The sequence below is a fragment of the Anser anser genome (genome assembly GCF_964211835.1).
Source record: "Anser anser genome assembly, chromosome: 6".
Lineage (NCBI taxonomy): Eukaryota > Metazoa > Chordata > Aves > Anseriformes > Anatidae > Anser > Anser anser.
This window is the reverse complement of record NC_139726.1, coordinates 136,396-157,934: the sequence shown is the minus strand read 5'-3', so window position 1 is coordinate 157,934 and position 21,539 is coordinate 136,396. Positions and strand designations below refer to the sequence as shown.

Genomic DNA, 21,539 nt, shown 5'->3' with positions numbered 1-21,539 from the left:
ATACCACTAGGATCATTTATGTGCTAAAAGATTATCACATACGTACACGTCTGGAAGGACAAGCCCAAAATTCCTATGGGACTATGTAGATGGAGTTCACTGTTGCGATCTCCCCAAAGGCAAAGCCGGTTTAAGAGGTTCCTCTCTTCCCCACCCCCTACTCACATGCTGGCAGCACAGTTTTACAACCCTCCATCTGTGACAGTTCATCTGCTTGCACGGCTGTGCGCTAAGGTCAGCGAAGTAAAGGTAAGCCTGACAAAAACATTCACACGTATCTGAGCCTCTAAGATACCCTGTTCCAGTCAGACCTTCTCATCCACCTGAAGAAAATAACAGTCTTGGAAAGAGTTTTAAAAAGCCATCCAGTACTCTCTGAAGGTTAGAAACTCTACAATACGCTTTCTCTAACAGCTGTCCTGGGGAAGGGTTCACCAAGCACATATTTTATTATTATAAAATGTTATATTATAAAATACGTTAGGACAGACTTGACATTCACTTAGGATCAGTAGAAAGTTACCATCAAAGAAAAAGTTTTTGCAAGGTTAGTATGACTAGCTATTCCTCTCATGAAGGGTAGAAGCGTTTAACATTCCAAGTATGCTGTTAATCAAAAAAATGAAGGTCAATTTTCTTAAAAAATCTTAATAAATCATTCAATTCTGATGGGCAATTTGTGTTTAAAAACTACATTCAAAAGCTTTAACAGTGTAAACCAGTTAAAAGCACATCCTTTGTGCTTAATTTACTCTATGTTTAGGGGGTTTACTCTCATCACAGATACTTTTGGCACCACAGCTACTACGCTATCACTCTCCAAGGGCTATGTATACAGGTTAATACACCTAAATACTCCTGGCCTTATGCTCTTACTCCCCCGGTTTTAAGACATCATCCCAGCATGGTCAAATGAGGATGTAACTCTCCTCACTGTAATGATGAGGTCAGAAAGACAAAGGGCCCCCCAAACCTTTAAAAGCACAAATATGTTTACATAGTACATAAAACAAATGTAATAGCTTTTCAGCTGGACTGATGTGATCGCTACTCTAAGTAGCATCCATTAGGAAATCCTGTTTTAATTGCAGAAAATCAGTACGCAGGCAGTTTTTCTAAAGCTTTGCAAAAGTGCTGAGGCAAAGGAATCCACAGAAAAGCGACTGTAAATATTTGCAGAGAATATCGATTTGAAGTCAGATGATCTGAACAAGGGACAACAGAAGAAATTCCAGAGGATCCGCAACTCAACACACACTCGCAATCAATGCCTAAAAATCCTTCCTATGGAGCTTCTGCATCAGCCCATACTACACACAACTTACCAAACACACTTATTAATAAGTGCACTCCTCCAATCAGTGGAGATAATAGCAGCTACAAGTTGTTTTTACTTCATTTTACTTCATTACTCGACTATTAAAGACTATTTCTGCTCTTCTAAGAAGATAGAGAAATCAATGATTCATTCTGCCAACTCCATTTTAGCAGTGTCTCATACACAAGCCTTGCCTTCCATAACTGCTCCAGAGTCTTTCACATCTTTTCTCATCTACAAGGTTGGAGCATAAATAAAAATAATATTTTCATAATTCTATTTATGCAATAACAATGTCAGTTTAATCTCAATAATTATACTAATAACCTTCTAAAAGAAGTTTTTGGTGGTATTGTTTTGTTTTTTTAATCATCTTCAATACATCCCCTTTATACTGGTATTCTCATTTTCTAAGTATTTTACAACGAATAAGACAGGGAAATATTAGCTTACAAATCCAGACCTTTATCTTCTTCCCAAAAATCAGGCGCCTTTCCTCCCATCTTCTCTTCTGTATTTAGAGATGTGTAGCATTTCCCCTTCCCTACGCACCTCTATTAAATTTCTTACAAAACAGCTTAGGTAATTTTCTTTACCCGAAGCTCTCTTTGTTCTGAACCAAAATCAAAGCTGAATTTTCTCCGACCAAAGCAGTATTTTCCTCTCCTCCTGTTGTTTCTTTAACCACGTGAGTTCAAAAAAGCCCACCTCAAAATTCTGCGCATCTGTGGTTAATTACACCAACCAGTGAAAAGTGGCACTTTCAGGGCAGAGTGCAACAGCTGATAGAGAACAGACATCAAAACTGCGCAATAGTTTAGGACAGGAAGTGATGGCATCTCTCATGTAACTAAGGCTAAACAGGAAATAACCTTATGTAATTAGCCAACTTGGAATCTGGCCAGGTCACAAGGATTAAGAACTCTTGCAAAAATTTCAGCTTGCTTTGTTAATTGTTCATGAACTTAATTTCAAAGCACAGCACGTTACATACTACAGACATATAACATACACTGAAACAAACTATTCTGAATACCTGTTTACTGACAAAATAATTTAGGCAGCACTTGAACTATTAAAGATACGTTAGCTTAAGTTTTAAGATTTGAACAGTTTTATCCATAGCATAACAGTTTGCAGTTGGCTACCTTTGAAGTTACGCTTAATTTATCCATATTGTCCAGCTAATTTTTAGTTTATTAAAACAGAACACAGTATTTCTTTTCAACACACTCCAATACAGCGTTGGAAATGTATCTGTTTTTTTTTTTTTTTTTAACAGATTCAAGTTAACCAAATGTGCTTTAATCAAGATCTGTTTTCTACAGAACCTTTAGTTTTGACACACAAACTATGCCTGCTTATGCAGTTCAGATTATTAGGCTTCGAAATCTTCTCTAAGTGTATCCTAAGTGCATTTGCAAATAACATTGCTAAAGACGCTGTATACACACTTACCTTTTAAGAACCCCGTGAACTATCCATAAAATGGAAAATATATAACACAAAATAACTACTTCTAGAAAGCTAACCTAGATAAGAAACTGAATTACTTTATTTAAGCATATTTTTAAATATGCTTATGAAGAGAGAAAGAAAGGAAAAAACAGCCTAAGACACCATTCATCTAGGATATACAAGTAGTTTGATCAAATTAACTCCTGGTACCTTTCACTACAAAAGCCACTGTTTGCTGCTACTTCTCAGAAAATTATTTAACATAACATGGTACTACACTGCTGCAGATAACTTCACTGATTTGATTAAATGTGGCAGCTACAATAGGTGGTGAAGTAGTTTAAGAAAGACTACCGAATACATCAAAGGGCTCTGACTCATCTATTAAGCCACTGGGATAACGGCTTTTCCAACTGTATCAGTAAGTAAAAAGAAATACATAAGACAGGGGTCTGATCTCCAAAGAATGTCCTTAGCACGACAACATCAACCAGTTAATATCTTTCAGTTTTCCTCTAAACCAGAAATGCTATTCTTGACAAAAAAAAAAAAAAAAACAGATCTAAAGATAAGTGAAACGATGACCCTTAGAAGTTACACCTTCTCTTTTTTCACAGCATCACCAACAGTAACCCCTAAAGTAAGTTTTAAGCACTTTGTCTTAGAGTTCAACATCAAATCCCACTTAAATATGAATATCACCGCACGACAGATAGAAGGTTGCACGCGTTCACAAAACGCCGAAGTTAAAATCAACCTCCGTGGTTCCCATGAGACTCGAATAACCCAGGCACACTGCGCTCGGTCTCCTTTACTGCTACGCTCCAGCGGTTTACCAAGCTAACAACAGTCATCAAAGGTACACCACACGGGGGAACAGCCACGGAGCTCACTGCTAGACCCAGCGGCCTCCCTGCGACTTTCAGCCCCTCGGCGGCCTCCGGCCCACCTTCGGCCTCGTCCCTGGCTTCTGACCGCCCGTGTCGGCGCACAGGGCGAGGCCTACCGGGGCTCCCGCCGTCCCGCGCCGGGAGGCGCCTCAGCACCTTTCTCGCCGCCGAGGCCTCGCGGGCTCTCGCCCAGCCGCCCGCCGCTGCCCTTCCCCGAGGCTCCCCGAGGCTCCCCGAGGCCAGGCAGCCCAGCCATAAGCTCGGAAGGGGCCTCGCCCCGGCCTCGCCGTTACCGGCCGTCGCCGCTCGCTCCCACGCGCCGCGGCGCAAACGGCCGGCGCGGCGGGGCGGGGCCGCCCACAGCTGTCTGGTGATTGGCCGTCCAGTAACGCCCGCGGCGATTGGCCAAGCTCGGTTTAACCTCGGGCAGCCACGTGAGGCAGCCCCTCACCGGTCCCGTGCCGAGCACCCGAAGAGGTGCGGGGTGCAGGCCGCGCTCCCGCCTCGGTTACGGGATCGTGGCGCTCATGGCCCTGCCCCGGAGGTAGGGCCCGGAGGTAGGGCCTTGCGGGTGTCAGAGCAGCTGCAGGTGACCTCGTGCTCGAGTGGCTCGCTGCGCGCTTGCGTTTCCTCATCTGCTCGCTTATTGGCAAGAGTTCTTTGAAGTACGGTGAAATCCAACTTAGGCTCCTTGTTTAAAGGGTGTGCGGGCGTCAGGCAGCGCGGAGCTTTTGAATGAGTCAGTTATCCACGTAAGAACCACGGGGCAACAGCAAGTTAAATGCTTATGGCAAACCAGGTGCACGTTTGGAACGGCGAGTGGCGTGCACATGCCCGGAGAGAGCAGGGCAGGCTGCTGAGGAAAGGAGTAGCCATCAACGCGCCGCCTAGAGGGAAAAGGGGAATCGGTTCTTTCATTCTTCAAAGCGGTGTTACGCGCTTGTTTTTTAAGAGACTGCATGATTTAAAATAAGACTATGAAAAGCCAGAGTAGGCATATTTATTAACCTTCGTTGCTGGGCATAGCTCAGGTGGGGTGCTACAGTGAAAGCGCTGAGGGTAATGGCAAAAATTTCCCCGTCCCCATTAGTAGTATGTGAACGAGAGGCTAGAGAAGTATTTTTTGAATATTGTGGGGGCAACATAAAAGATTCAACTTCAGTTGGGTGTAGATGCCATCCGAACTGTGAAACGGAGAACCCCAAGCGTTAACAGGATCAATGTAAAGATAATAATGGAGTAATCATTAATGCGAGTCTTAAATTTTACAGGGGCAGGGGGGAGGCCGTTTTGGATCTTTTTATCTCAATACATACAGAAAGAGAGGAACAATTCCTCCCATGAGGTACCGATGCGGAAATTCAATGTGGTATTCCGAAAAGAATTATAAAAAAAGACATGATCTCTATTAGACATATCTGTTGTCAATAACTGGTGTTGGTAGTAGAGGCAGTTCAACAAGTTTGTCCAGTGTTGCACATTGTTTAAGACGAAAGATTAACTGCCAACAACAGGCAATTTTCCCATTGCTGACTAACCTCAAATCACTTGATTCCACATTCTTCAGTGCACAAAGAAGACAGCTAGCCAAGAAATCTGTGGATACTGATGACTGCAAGGGAAAAGATCGAGGTTAAGTCTCAAGCAACCTCAGTATCTAACCTTAACAGTATCATTACAGTGATACAATCTATCAATAGATCTAGATGCTGCCAAGGAAACAGCTAGCAAATAATTCCTGTAGTTATATTTGAAATGTATAAATAAGCAAGTCCACAAGTCTTTCTCTTCCTTCATGGGACATGTATTAAGGAAATGTTAACAAAAGAAACACTGAACTCATTCTTACCAGCCATGATTTTTCCATCTTACAGGTTACAAAAGGATATGCTTCTGCTCTAAGACCCTGGGCTGCTCTTTGTTTTCTACTAATATTTTTCATTTAGCATACCGAGCAGTTCAGATAAAAATAAATTTTTTGTTTTCCCTAGTATCAAATATATTAAGTCAGTTCTCTGAGTCATCCTAATTTTCACCAGTTTGTCTTGGATGGAATTAGGAATTACTGCTTGTCTGGGAATTTAAAAATCCTAGCTTCAAATCCAGCTACAGAGAGCAGAAGTGTCTGACAAAAAGAAAGCCAATATCCTTTTTTTTTGTTTGTTTGTTTATAACTGTCTACTTCTGTTTACTGAACAGACTTGTAATATCCTCATGCTAATACATTTATGTTCCTGTGATTACACTGATATAATTAAATTTAGAATCTTGACAGAAGTAATCTCATTTTTGTTTTTCCATACTTTTGCTGCATAATATTAATGGTATTGATCAGTATTATCTCCCTCCATGAAATTCTGAGTTCTATAAGCACACCGGCAAGTATTTGCTATCAGCTATTAAGTTAGCTATTCAGGTTGTCTGAGACTTGATCTTTCCTCTTGCAGTCATCATTATCTACAGATTTATTGGCTCTCTTCTATGTGAGCAGAAGTATATGGAATTGGAAGAAATTGAGGAGCAGGTTCCTTGGCCTTCCTTACAATCTAAGGAAGTTGAAAAATGAGACTTCGTGCTCTCGAGTCCAGGCACTAGTTAGATTTCAAACAGGGGCTAGCTTGAAATCAAAGCACAACTACTGCACTATTAACAGCTTTGGTTTTGAGGGTCTTGCTTGATACAGCCTGCCGTGGAAATGACTTCTTTCATATCTGCCCATGTGCTCTTAATTAGAGTGGACTGCAAATGGCGGTGATGAGGCTCCTTCCAGCCTGATTTATTCTAAGCGTCATTACGCTGCCTTCGCTTTCTATACTGTCCTTCGCATATTTATACATTAAATATATGCACAAAGAGCATGTGTCTACCAGTTCTTGTTTTGTGGGTTGGTTAGTTGGTTTTTTTACCTAAGAAGGTCAAAATGCTAAATACTGCTCTTTCTTGGATGCTTTTAAATCCACACCAGAGGACATCACTGGGGTTGCTCATGTGCACAAGAGCTTCATGGCAGAAGACAGCTGTATACTTGTGGGTGGGTATGTAATAACACTCTAGTGCAACGGAGGTTGGCTGGCCAAGGACAACTGTCTGGATTCCCAGATCCTGGGTGGCAGCTGTAAAAGAGGAAAGAACGGATTCTTGGAGAGGAGCAGTGAGAACAGAGAACTTTGATTTCTATTCCGTTAGTTTACATTTTTCAGTAAGCTACATGGGCAAAGATAACAGATCTAGCTTCCTGTCAAGGTCTACAGAGTTGAATGTCAGAGTTAAATGTCAGTCATCATAAGCAGGCCTAAGGACCACAAAGTTACATTTATTACAGAGAAGGTCCCATAACTCTTCATTGTCCTCGCATTTTATTGCTATATGAAAAAAAAAAAAAAAAGACTGCAAAGTCAAACTCCCTGAGTTAAGAACACACAGAACTGAAGCTGCATGTGTCACATCAGTTTGGCCTCCTTGTGCTTCTGAGCTTATTAATCTCGACTGGTTTGGGGGAGTATCAGGGTTGTACATGAGGGGGGCAGTTGTCTACTGAATTCCTGACTCGTTTGCTGCATAAGTTAGAGCACAGAATTAATGAAATATTGAACTGTTGGTCTTTAATCTAACGAAAATGAACACCACAAAGGAGAATAGGCTTCTATCTCTACCTCTGACATGAAATATGTTTTCCTAAAACTGAATTTTCAGAGATGGTCAGTAATTAATCTTCATTAACTAAGTATGCAGCTTGAGCACCTGGTTTCTGGACATATAGGGTATTCAGAACTGCGATTGACATAAATCTAGAGCTGTTATTTGAGCAAAGATCTTCACGAAACACAAGTGCTTGATCTGCATATTCAAACTGGCCAAAGTTAGCAGATATGTATTCCAACATGCCACATATGAAAAATGAGAAAATCAGTTAGAATATATATGACTGATATGCCAAATACGGACTACATATTCCAGAATAAACTGCCATGTAAACAAGTTCTAATGCATGGCCTATTCACCATATTACAAGTAATGAAAAAAATAATACTGAATGTTTTAATCTACTTTACATTAATGTCTCCTCTTGTTCAAGATTGATTTTCACCTGTGAAAATCATCACTTATAGCCTAGTTCTTGCCTCAGAATTAATAAATTCTTCATGGGCCTTCCTAGTGTACACACTGCTACAGTACAAGATAAAGCAGCTTGTTGTGTTCTCTTCACCTTGTGCAGACAAACAATCGCCAACATACTCTGGCTTTTTAGTTCGACTTCAGTAGCTTTTAAACAGGGCAATTGATTTACAGTCAGTACAGTAACAAGAAAATGAACAAAGAAGAAACACTGGTAAGCAAAATATGTATCAAAAATAAAAACAAATGTAGGTAGCCTAAACCTTCTGATTCCACTTTGATGTCTGTGAAAAATTTTGATTGATGAAACGCAAAATTATTTACATATTGAACTCAAAATTCTGATGACTGCCAGCTCAACCTCTGTCTGGCTTCTGAGAACACCACAAACACATGAAGACTTGTTTACAATATCTCCTTGTTATCTGATGTGTATTGTCATTGCTAAAATTACATGTTATGGCAGCAATCTGAGAACTATGACTGGAGAGGTAGTTTCATTACAGATCGCTGCATTCAGAATGCTGGTACTCTTGACAGAATGATTTTACTCATGCTTTGCAATCCGAAGTTGATTTTGTTGCTATTGCTTTGTAAGTGTGGCAAATGAAATTTACAGCATTTTCTCCCAAGTCTTCATTTTGAAAAAAGGTGGGGGGGAACCTAATTTTTTGTCACTAATTTCAAGAGCATTTTGTTTTTTCCATGAATGAAACATTCAGTTTTCTGTAAGCTTAGTTCTCATTTAGAAATCCAACTCCTTAAAAGGAAACTGAATTTTAAAACAGTGATTTTAGTATAAAAACTGGGTAATGACCCATACATTGATTCCCTATCCTATCTGCTATTAACTACAGAAAAAGCTGTAACATGACCTTCTGGGAGATTGAAAGGAAGCTATGCCTTGCCAGTTCCACTAGTCATGGAGCTATTCTAATTCGTGTCTGTTGGTGTCCTTAAAGCAAAAATGATCACCCGAAAAATTACGTGTCCACAACACACAAGTTTTCAGTGCACAGAAATGTCAACAGAGCACTATTACTATGGTTTTCCATCCTTTGACTCCTTTACTACGGTAGTCCAGTTTATCCCAGGATCCCTTTGACATCCTTTCCAGGTAAGGAGGCAGCACATGATATGCTAATGTAAATTCATATGAGCTTTGACTGGACAGGTTGGTTTGTGCAAAACAACATACAGCATATGCATCCGGGCATTCCTTTCCTCACTGAGAGTATTAATTAATATTACTGTCCTTCACACCTGGAAAGAGCTATGGGAGCCATGGCCTCCTGATGTCCCCAGAAGATAATGCTCATTGTGAACAGAGGCATGCCAGGAAAATCTTGACGTCTAAAATGTGTGGAGGGAAAAATCAATGACTTACGGTTCTGAGAAGGAACCTCTATCAACATTTGTTTCAAATATAACTTTAACATTGACTCTGATCTATGTTTAAAGTTAGGCTTCTAAGCAGGAGCAGAAGCCTGCCAAGATATACTTTGACTCAGTGCATTCAAACCAAAAGATGGGTTCAGTATTTAAAACTAAGCAGGTACATTGTCTTTATACAAGACTCAAATTTAAGACTTTTGGGAGTCTTCTAGATGAAGCAAACAATGGTCATATACGCATTTGTTAGTTGCTTCAGAAAGACTTAATTTTAAGGAAATAAATGGTGAGAAGAATGCAGTTGATTCCTGGTATAAGCACGTTTTGCAGCAGTATGGGGCTGGCTGTTTTGCTACGTCCTTCGTGGATGCATGTAGTCAACTGCAGACTCCTACAAGAATCTGTATATATTGCTCCCTGTATCTTGTTTTATTGCAGAGGATGCGAGAAGATGCTGGGATAGATCTAATATTTTAGTAAAATATTTTTAGTAGAAAATGGAGGAATTTTCATCAAAATAATACAACTGGTTTTCAGTTGTTTTTTTTTCACTATTGCTATACTTTCTCCTATTAGCTACGTATCCACGTGATAAACAAAAAAAAGTTTTTCTTTTTTTGCTTTGACAATAATCACAGTCTTTGTCTCATGAGCCTTGGTTTGTTGGCTTTAACAGGTTACTCCTTTTTCCCATTACAATGTACCGCTAGAAAGAAGCATATATTTGACAGAAATGGACAAAAAAGTAAAATGAATAGTTGGTCAAATATAATGATAAAAAATCTGCCCAACTTCAGACTTCCAAATTGATCACACATAATACATCAATATACACAATACAGAGGAAGCAAAGAACACAGAGAACAATTTTAATAACTTCAGGAATAGATGTGCAACAGAAGTTGGGTAGAATAAGTAGGCTTTCATTAAATTAATTGCTGTATTAGTAGTTAATTTTCCCCTTGACATATGTCACCTTTTCTTCCATCATTCAGAAGCAATCCTGACAGACAGTGAACATCATAAGCATTAGCCTTCTACAGGCAGTGGACTTACGTCATGCTGCAGGACTTTGTTCCGAATGCTGTGTATCAGCCGAAACTGCCATGTCTTCGTTTGTAATGACAGTTGAAGGTGAGCCCAGGAAACCACCCTGACAGCTAAGGGATCACTGTCAACAATATCTCAGGCCGGGCTAATAACCGCCCATCTGGTGAAAAGACACTACAGAAAGCACCAAGCTTATTAGTAAACAAATCTTTGGAGACCCAGTGTAGCTTTTATTTTAGTCTTAGAAAACACACTTCAGAGTCTTGTAAAGCATTTAATGTTATCTCAATTAAATAGGCACTTGTGAGTCCAAGGCTTTGAACATCAGTTGTAGCTGGACTGTAGGCATTTTTAAAAATCCTGTGTGAATCTTCAGATAGCTCTCCTGTCCCCTCCCCTTCCCTCCCCTCCCTTCCTTCCCCCTTCAGTAAGTATTTGGATTCAGGACCATAACCAAAGTTAATTGCATATGTTTGTTTTGGATAATTGCTTGGATGACTGTTTATCACAAAGTAAACGTCATGCTTAACTAGTTATTTTAGAGCTGACAATGATAAATGCAGGCTGACTTTTAAAGCAGTACTATATTTATTTTCACCTCTCACTTGGAGCTCATGCAGCTTGGTGAACATGGAAGTAAAGTACTATGTTCTCTTTTCTCCTGCATTCTCTTTTCATATGAAAATGCCAGTTGTTCTTGTTTATTAAGACAAACAACATAATTTAGTGTTTTGATATCATATACAAGATATTAAGTGATTTAACTAATTCCATGAATGTGCTTTAAATGATGAGAACATAGTATTTCTTACCATATTTGTTCTTTATCTTATTAAGTGACGATAATGCAGACAGTGAATGGCACCTTCCACACAAAACACATTCTAAATTTAATTATGTCAGTGTAATCACAGGAACATAAATATATTAGCATGAGGATATTACAAGTCTGTTCAGTAAACAGAAGTAGACAGAGTTGTAACAAAAAAAAAGATACAAAAAAAGGCTTTCTTTTTGTCAGACCCTTCTGCTCTCTGTAGCTAGATTTGAATCTAGGATTTTTAACTTCCCAGACAAACAGTAATTCATAATTCCATCCACTCTTCCTCAAATGCAAATATTTTTCTTACTGAATCTACATTATTTAAATTCCAGACAATATTACTTGTTCAGCGATATGCAAAACTCTTATTATAGCCCGAGCTAAGAAGACCGATGATCTTGAAGATGAAGTAGTAGACAGTTCAAAAACCCATGACTGATTTCAAAGCCAACCAGTACTTAATTAACGGAGAGACCCAGAAGGCAAAATGAAAATAAAATCAACCTTTATGATTGTAACTGGATAAAAAGTCTCTATTATATTGTAAAAAGTATCTTTACCATTGATAATGACATACAAACAAACAAGACTGGTGTTTTTGCCTGCAGCTACGTGGATGCAAGCCTTACTTCCCAGGCAAACAAAGAGTGAATTTATTAAAAAATGCAGTGGACACACTCAAAAATTAAAGAGGATAACCTACCCCCAGAATATACATTCAGCTATTTCATTGATACAAAAAGTGACCTTGTCCTTTTCACATTACGTTCAAAAAGAGGGCAGAAATTACACAACAAAGCAGTATGATATCTAGCAACACAGCAATTTCTCAAAACGTATTTAAAAGCAGTGTGAGAGTATTAGCATTGGGGTAGTACAGTTTGTCTTGCTGTGTGGTCTTGCCCCTCCTTACACATCATTGGGATACAGTTAATCAATAAGAATTCAGTTATAGAATTGCTTCAATGTATAGCTTTTCAGAGCAAGGTCTACTCATGGGAATGGTTTTCATCAGGAGAGGAAGAAGAAATGAAGAGTTCACCAAAATCAGTTTTAATGTAGCACGAGGTTTCTGATTTCACCAGTTGGTGTTGCTGTGTTAACTGGTGCTAATAAACTGTTACAACAAAGGAGAAAAAAAAAAAAAAAAAAAAAAACCAACACGTTGTATTGATGAGGGAGATGAATACTGAAATACAAAAAGAAAAAAAAAGTGTGATTACACAATAGACTCATTGAACATTGAGTATATTAGAAATAGAAACCTTTTTCTCTCTATGTATGGGATTTGGTACTTTAAGGTACATAAATTATTGAGAGCCTTACTTCTACTTTCTTAGCGTACTATTGCTTTCTTTCTCTCCCAGAGATTACATTTCTGGTAATGTATATTTTCAGTAAAGCTTAAGAAATGACACCAATACAATATTGTTTACAACCCCACCTAGCAGTCTTACAACTTTCCAGGATATTTATGTAGTTGATAGCCTGTACATTTAGAACTCTCTCTTTACTTGTTTCTGGCTACATTCTTCTAATTTTTATACATGAAAATCCAATTAAAAACTAAATGCATTTTACCCAGGCTTTGCAATTAAATATATCTACTACAGTAGTAATTATTTTACAGATACTTAGCAATTTTCATTCTGAAGAGCCAAAATATTTTATAACTGCAATATAACAAGCCACAAGGCAAGCTGTATATACGGATCTTGTCATTCGGTGCTAACAATCCATTTCAGAAGAGGAAGTCAGCATCTGTTTGACAACGTAGGACAACATGAGAGACCATTTAAAACAAAGAGAAATAGTTTTAACTCTGAAACTGCAGAAAGTAAGATACCCGTATTTCCCAAATGAGTGTATAAGGAGTACATGAGTATCAATATTTTAGGTCTTGCACATACAATCCAGAATATATAATTACAAGTGCTGAGGACCTTGATTATACATCCAAACTGAGAAACAAATAGCCTATCATCTGCAAAAGAACACTGCCTCCCATTACAGTACAGGACATTGGTACACAAGGTACTCAGAGGAAAGAGTGCCATCTGCTGAATTGCTACCATACAGAAGCAATTTGTTTCCCGGGATAACTTGACTAAGAGAATTTTGCTTTTAGAAATTTTTAAATACTTGCTTCTTAACCATCTTTACACTGCTCTTCTATACAGATAAATTAGGATTCAGTCATTAAATAAATGATGACCTTTTGCTGAGACCAGTTTCTATCATAATGGGAAATATGCTCTCATTCTCTAGTGTCCTGTCTCCTGCCTACCTACCTTACAAGGTATGGGGTTTGAGACCCCCTTTTTTGTTGTTCTTTATTAGAACAGCAGCTATTTTAGAAATATCCCATGGGTCATTACAGCTTATGTGTGTTTACTGATACAAATAATAACCAGAAACTCGCTTCTCACTTTTTAATTCTTAGAAAAGGAAAGAAATAGTAAACTGGCAGAAGAAAAACATATATTTGCAAGAAACAATTGCTCTAAGTAGGTTTTGCATGAGGCATTCATCAATGTATTTATCCTCATTAACATTCCAATATGCCCTTAATTTTTAAATAACCTGTTGGATGTGAAAATCTGTATGTTCACAGTTACCTCTTCATAAAGTCATATAATCACAGAATGGTTTGGGTTGAAAGGGACCTTAAAGTCCACCCAGTTCCAACCCCCTGCCATGGGCAGGGACGCCTCCCACTAGACTAGGCTGCCCAAAGCCCCATCCAGCCTGCCCTGTTGTTTTCACCAGAAAAGTGATATAAATTCACACACAAAAAAATCACAGAGAGGGAGAATCAGTGTCAGGGAAGGTCATGGCCTGTGAATATCCATTAGTGGAGTGACAGCAGCTAAGGAGGAGAGGGCAAGGGGATGGGTGAGGACGATTGGGTGGAAAAGACAATGAACCCATGTTTTGGTAGTCGTGGCCCATTAGATGAGCTCCACTGCTCATGAAAGCAGCCTAAGTATAGAAAGGTAACACACTGAATAGTAAAAAGCTCATGGCCTGATCTAAGCCTTGCATCAGAACATCATTTGGTTTCACAACTACATGTGCCCTTGAACAGGCTTCTGGCTAGGCGGGAAGAAAGGACTGTGCCAATGCTAAGTAGTACGGATCAGTCTGTGGTACCATTAAGCAACACCCTGAAGACAGCTGGAAGAAGACGGAAGCTAAATTACTGGAATTCAACTGTGTATCAGCTGACCTGTCCTGAATGCCCATGAATGCGCCATTCCCATAGCAAATGTGAGGTTAATTTGACCTACCTTGAAAAGGAAGAGGCTTAAATTAGGATACATTACCTAATACTTGTCATGGTCTAAAGCTGTGCCCTTTGTCAGAGTGCATGTGGCTCAGCAGACAAGCAGGAGCTTGTTTAGCTCCAGGAACACAATCCTGTGGTGAAGCCCTGCCTCACTGCATTGCCAGTCTCCAACTCATAGAATCATAGAATCGTTCAGGTTGGAAAAAACCTCTAAGATCATCTAGTCCAACCTTTAACCTAGCACTGACCTAGTACTGATGCCAGCACTCCTAGCGTCCAGCCCACAAGCACAGCTGTCATCCTGAGAAACATTAAAAGGGGGCGTAGGTTGCATTGTCAAAGCAGCTGTTGGTATTGCTTCATGTAGTCACAGAACTCATTCGTTCTTACTCCCTGCCACTGCAGGTCATGCTTTTGTATAGTTATACTACTGCTTATGTATGACAAGCGATACACTACACAAGTATTATGAATCAATCAGTATTTAATTATAATAACTCTAGTAACAGTCCGTTGTTTTGATTCAGACATTCTTTGATGAGTTAGTAAATTATTCTGCATGTTTGCATAGGTCCTTGTACGTTGCATTAGCATACGTTACTTCAAAATTTCTGCAGAAACAAGCATGTATCTATACCTATACCTAAACACACCTTAGCACACAATCCACTTCTATAGGCAGTCATAAGATTTCTTGAAAACAAAGCTGCATTCCTATTTGGTGAATGCAGTTCAACACATCCATAGACACAGGATGTTGCCATTTTAATCACATTTCATGTTCTTGACACGGCATTTAGCAAATACTAGCTTGTATGATAGTCATTCATTTCCAGAAGTTTTTCTGAGATTCTATATTTAATCAGGGTGAAGAATAGACGAAAAATCACATGCACGGAAGATGATGTTTAGCAGTACTCATATACAAGCAGATCATTCACAGCTCCACAAACAAATGCACTCCAAGCAGAATTTTAATTGTGCTGTGATTCCAGGGAAGAAGTGAGATGCTAGTAGCCACTAGCTTGACAAGTAAACTTGTAAAAATGTTTATGTCTTCTCTGGTTGAAAATTGAGTCTCTGGAGAAAAATATAAAGAAAGCTTTGCAGTTATGTCTTCATTGTTTTTTGTTAGTTTGTTTAAATCTATTTGTAGGTGGATACAGAGAAGGCCATAAAACATTGAGTCATGTCGTGTTTGCAGATTTTGTACAGTCTGAGGATTCTGTAACTTCATTGAGAAATAAGAATACAAACTACAAAAGAAACAGGCATTATAATAAGTGCAATGAGTGTTTGAGAAGCATGTGGACTCTGACCTGATTACAATGATACTTAGTTCTCAAGTTTATACTTTAATCTTGTTTGCTTCCCACACAATGGAAAAATATTTCCTGAAGGAAGATTGCTTTTGGAATTAGCTCATTGCAAACTCACATCTAGCTCTGAAGGAAATTTCACTAGCAAACCATCCTTACTCCGTTCAAGATCACTTTGATTCTCAAGGCTATTAAAAGCATCAGGCTCAAGTCCTTTTTCACTAATAAAACAAACAAACTGCAATTTTTTGGTTGGAGAGGGGCTATGTACATAGAAAGACAACCCTGAGGGGAAGAATACAAAAACCCTGCACAACGCTTTAAAGAGATGTGCTCAAAGGAAACAGATTGTGAGTTTTCATGCAACAAATGAATATTTTTCAGTATATATTAGTAATGAAAAAGTTTGGTTTGTCAAAATTAAATCCAGAACAAAACTTTATCTGCCTGAATATCAGTTTTAAACACATCATTTTGTAATACTTCGATTAAAGAAGTTTTAAGGATCTTGATGTGGGCAAAAGCTGGAATGATTCCAGAACGAGTATGGTCCAGAAATGAGATTTAATATCTTGGAAAAACTTCTGCAAATTGCAGGAGTGTCAAGTCAGTCAAAAATGGAACTTAGTAAATAAGCAAAACTGCATCAGCTGCCATGAACTGATATTCTTTTCTTTTTTTTTCTAGGGCAAAATATGTTATCATCAAATCTTGAAAATTACCTCAAAGTAAGACTAAGCAGAGGGGTGCAAATTTGTAGCTTGCTAAAAGTTTTTATTTTCTCTAGTTCTTTTGTTGAGTAGTTGCCTTGAAACCAGAGAAGCTCCACTGGCATAAAACATTTGTGGATTAAGAATTATCTTTCCTTCTGCCTATTTCAATTCATGTCATAGCCCAGTATGTTGCAGGTGCAGGGAGCTTCACACCAAAGAGAAACATGAAACAGAAACGTAACTTGCTATAATGTAGATGAAAAAAAAAAGTGTAATAGCTAGACTCCCTCTGTACTAAACCATATCTATTCTGAAACAACTTACATGAGGAATCCTGAAACCCAGAATAAATTATGTTAATTTTGCTACCTGTAAACGTAACTGGTCGTATGTACTGAATAATCCATTTACTGTGTTCTGCAGGCAAGGAATATAAGGAGAAATATTTGTGTGTCCATACATGCCCATGCATACATAAAGTCATTTTTATGTAAATTTTCCATTTAAAAAATGATTTAAATTACCATCATAATCATGAGTTAATCCTATGCAGTTTGACTTTATTTGAATAAATGCTTCTTTGAAAACATTAATATGGCTTGTAATCATTAGTTATATTTTTGTTAATCATAAATATACTAAATACGTATTAATTAGAACTGTTATGTTGCATTTATACAAAACCATTAAGACTATGTACATTTGAAAACGGAAATTAACTGCTTTCTAATTTTGTGCAGGTCTCACTGGACAAAAGAAACCCTGCATATGTTATATAAGAGACCTCACTGTAAACTTCTCAATCTTTTCAAGACGAAGGAGGCTACTGGAGTATACCCAGTAGAACAGCAAGATCTCAAGGTAATTAGTAAGTGAAAACAAGGCTACATTTCCAAATGAGTTAAAACAGCTATTTCAAAATTGCTTCCAGAGAAAACTAGTAAATTTTAAATTATAAAACATGCTTTCTTCATTGGTGGTAATGGTGTCCAAGCCCAAGACCCTACTACAAACTTAAGAACACACTGCTGCTACAGCCAGTGTGTTCCTTTCAATAGTTTTATATTTTGCTACACTTACCTCTAGCATTACAAAGATTGATGAGTATGCTAACCTTTATGGTTCGTGAGAATTCCCATAACCCACACAGCATATAATAGCAGCTGCTTGATAATCAGGCTGGAGATCTAAGTATGCATCACACAGGCTGTCATAGAGGATGTCAACAAGTTTGTTCCTATCTACCCAACAAACATTTACAAAGGGAGCAGATACTTTTTGCTAATTTCTTATTTTCATAGGTTGTAGCAAAGCCCTCCCCAGACTACGTTAGTAAGCAGTAGCTTTGTTAGTAGTCTTAAGCTCCAATAATGAAAAGATTAAGAAGCACTAAATCAGTATATTAAGAATACTATTAACAATGTAATTTATAAGATCAGATTATTCTTACTCTATTTTATGAATGTTATATTTATATTATCAAGACTACATAGATTGTATAAAAAAGTTACTAGCTACAAAACCAAAAAATGTACAAAACATCTAAATAGAAGCCTTTTATGTTGTGTTTTCTAAAAGGAAGAAAACGTTTTCACCTTGCTGCACTGAAATCTCCAATACCCACATAATCTCAGACAGTGAAAACAGCAAAGATATTTTACTGCTATGTGTTGTTCTTCTCTGTCAAGCATCTACTCCCAGTCTCATTAACAGACCTCTCTCCTCAGGCTGATGGATAGTCATCGTGCCAGTACAACTAGTAAACTCACGCTGCAGGAAAGAAACTACTCAGTAATTGCCAGAGATTTAGTCTCACACCTTTCCTATTTATAGGACTTCCAGAGAAGATGTATAAACACACGTCTGACTACATTGAAGCAGAGAATGAGTATATTCAGCCAACTTCCGTGTTTCCAACAGCAGATATGTGGTGGGTTCACCTGGCCTGGTTGCTGAATAACCACCCTGGGAAGCAGCATCAAACTACTTCAGGCTGAGCCTGTTTACATGTGTTGGTAGTGATAGGACAAGGGGGAATGGTTTCAAACTAAGACAGGGGAGATTTAGGTTAGATATTAGGAGGAAGTTTTTCACTCAGAGGGTGGTGAGGCACTGGAACAGGTTGCCCAGAGAGGTTGGGGATGCCCCATCCCTGGAAGGTTCAAGGCCAGGCTGGATGCAGCTCTGGGCAGCCCGCTCTAGTGGTTGGCAACCCTGCCCAGAGCAGGGGGGTTGAAACTAGATGATCTTTAAGGTGCTTTTCAACCCAGGCCATTCTCTGATTCTATGATTAAACTGTGGGGTGCCTACATTCTGAATAATCAGTTCTGTTCCAGCTACTTCTCTCAGAAAAGACACATTAGGACCAGGAAAAAAAAAAAAAAAAAGGATGTTCAAAATTATAATAAGAACTTGTGAACTGAAAAACAGATTAGAATCTTTTAATTCAGAAAAGATAAAACATAGTCAACATGATAGGCATCTGTAAAGTCAGAACTTGAAACAATTATTTGCTGTTTCTCTTCATGCAAGAATTAGGAAGTATCAAATCATAAGACAGCAAGTTCTAAACAAACAAAAAGAGGATGCTTTTGCACACACCCCAAATCTAAATTATGGAATTACTACTACAGTACATATAAAAATGTTCAAAAAATTCCAAAAAAATAGTTAAGTAAAATTATGATCCACGAAAGGCTGCTGAAAACGTGTATAATGTACAAATTGATGAAAATTGGTATTGACAAAATGGAGGAAAGTCTCACAGTATGCTTTGTAGTGTTCTTACACTCTTTGCTAGATCTACAAGCCATTATTTGAGATAAGATACCACACCAGCTGGACCTTTCATCAACCTTATGTTCTAACAAGGGAGTGTGTTCAGCTCAACCTTGTCCCCTGGCTTTGCTGCATTCAAATTCCTTTCTCACTATGGCTCCCCACAAACTAGGTTCGCTCTATTTCAGATCGAGATTCCTTGCTTTTTAGCAAGATCCACACTGACTTCAAGGACAAATCGATGATAACATCTCCTGCCTATATAAAACGAAGAGTGAGAAGACATTGCTTGTAATGTGTATATATGTACAATCATAAAGATACATGTGTGTGTATATATAATTATGTGTGTATCACTAGTTTTCCACCCACCTTCATATAGTAGCCACTTCCTACTCTTGGAGCCATAATAGAAACTATATATAGGGAGTCACGTGGTTGCAGAGCTCCCAGAACAATCCTAAGTAATAAGAAGAAGAGGAAGAAGTTTTGGGAGGTACCACTCACAAAATGTGTCTTCTGCAATCTCACCTGAAACTTTCCTATTGTCAGTCTCTTGGCTATCAGCATGACAGCCACGCTCAAAGTTCAAGGTCTCGTACTAATTAAATGACAAGATACACTTGATTCTGTTTCAAAATTCAGGACACTGATGTGTGTGTAACGGTGCTTACCAATAATGCTCTAATTGTTTACTCTTGGCAAGCAAGTTGTGGCCTTTTCTTTCTGACACAATTCTTCCCCGGTGGTTTTTATGGCATTGTATATTTGTAGTTGCAGGGATGAGCATCTGAGTAGCACAAGCTGGAATTACTTTCAAAATTCATCCAAAAGCTTGCCAGTAGTAGAGCAAAGATACCTAACTATCCTTGTGTAACATTAAATCCAGAGATGATGCTAATACAGAAGAGCAAAGCCTCTTTTTTCTAAGACCGCATCTTATTTAGAAGTCAGTGGGCATGATGGGCTGTGATGAACTGTGGTAGTAATTCCATTATTACAGTATGCATGTGGGAACATGTGCTGGATGCTGTTTCTGTTCAAAACTATCAGGTCAGCAGTGCAGCGTGGTACGCCTAATTGTACCAGGTCTTGGATACACTTTGCGTTTTTATTTCAGTAATACGCATTCTGAGAAACAGATGAAACAATAGCTCTGCTCCCATGCAGAGCATACTGGGCTTTACCAGTCATGACAGGCAATGTGGAATGCAATTGTACACAAATGCTGTCCTTTAGTGTTTCCCATTCATTAGCCACCATACTTATTAACACCCATGTCACTTATTTATAAAATGTCCCTTCCAGAATAAACTCTCTTCCTGACATTTATTTTAATAGTCATGCAATAGTGCACTGCTTTGGGCTCTGATGAGGGAGAGTGTGGGTTGTGAAAAGGAACAGCAAAGCTGAGCACGTTCCCAAGCAGAGATGAGTGTGGAAAGCATGTATTATAGCATATAAAAATATTTTAGGGTTGTCTAGTATGAAGCTATTTTTGCTGCTGCCAAATACAAGCAAATTACATTGACTGCACATAGAGTACGGGCAAAAAGCAGACCTTGAAAGTCAGCTTATAATAGCTGTATGCTATGGACTGCCTGTTCCATTGGGAGACATAAACATAAATGAGAACGTTTATATGGAGGTCAGAACAACCTAGTGTGATTCAGCACACAAAGAGCAAGAGAGTGCATATCGAAAGGCTGGACCTGATTACTGGGACTGCTTGTGGCACTCGAGTCTGTGACAAGAAGCCCTGTGTGCTGTCTGGGGTTCCTCTGAGTTCATTCGAATTAGATGAACCCAGAAGCCTGCTTTGGGTTACTTGCCTATAACACTTTCTCAGAAGAAGACACGAAGCATTGAAAACATGTTCTTGCTTTAGTGGCAACTGAGAAAGAAAAGAAATTTTGTAACATCAATCTGTACCTGTGTGGTAAGATAATCAATCGTCATAAAAATGAAGACGGAAGACGTGTCACCATGCACATTTTTCCTTTTATTGTTAAATTTCTTTCTCTTAAGCTCAAATAAAATGGACACAGAAGAAAACATGGTTTGTTTTTTTAGTGCAAATCACTTGCTTGTCATCAGGTAAATTCTAAGTAGGCTTTTGTTATATTTGTGTGCATACTTATTAATTTTAATTCAATAATTATATATCCTTAAAGAATTACATTACCCTTATTTACTACATCTACAGTGTAAAGCAGAAGAGAGTCAGGCAGACAGAGAATAGCTAAGCAGCTTTTCCACCGGCAAGATGCACTTCTGATACATAAAACAGTAGAAGCCAGGACAATGTTCCTAATCCTACACTTGATTTATTACATCAAATCTTCTTGATATTTACTTCCTCATTTATGTTAGGCACAAGAAGAAGATATTTA

At 38.5% G+C, this 21,539-nt stretch overlaps 1 protein-coding gene and 1 long non-coding RNA gene across 12 annotated transcripts in view; one reads left to right on the top strand and one right to left on the bottom strand.

Moving 5' to 3' along the window:
* Nucleotides 1-3,998, bottom strand: part of BAZ2B (bromodomain adjacent to zinc finger domain 2B) — a 142,785-nt gene extending 138,787 nt beyond the window's left edge. For 6 of the 11 annotated variants that reach the window (XM_083841623.1, XM_083841628.1, XM_083841635.1 and 3 more), the window contains exon 1: nucleotides 3,823-3,997. In XM_083841623.1, coding sequence (XP_083697749.1) covers nucleotides 3,823-3,922 — 100 coding nt within the window. In that variant the 5' untranslated portion in view covers nucleotides 3,923-3,997. Of the gene's footprint in view, nucleotides 1-3,782 lie in introns of all 11 variants that reach the window. The other 5 variants (XM_083841634.1, XM_083841636.1, XM_083841637.1 and 2 more) reach the window with 2 other exon arrangements.
* Nucleotides 3,999-4,070: 72 nt separating this feature from the next.
* LOC310901680 lies at nucleotides 4,071-18,089 on the top strand. Its single transcript, XR_014586019.1, has 5 exons — nucleotides 4,071-4,223; nucleotides 10,170-10,308; nucleotides 16,343-16,383; nucleotides 17,109-17,229; nucleotides 17,947-18,089. It is a non-coding gene; the product is annotated as an uncharacterized lncRNA (long non-coding RNA).
* Nucleotides 18,090-21,539: the final 3,450 nt, after the last annotated feature.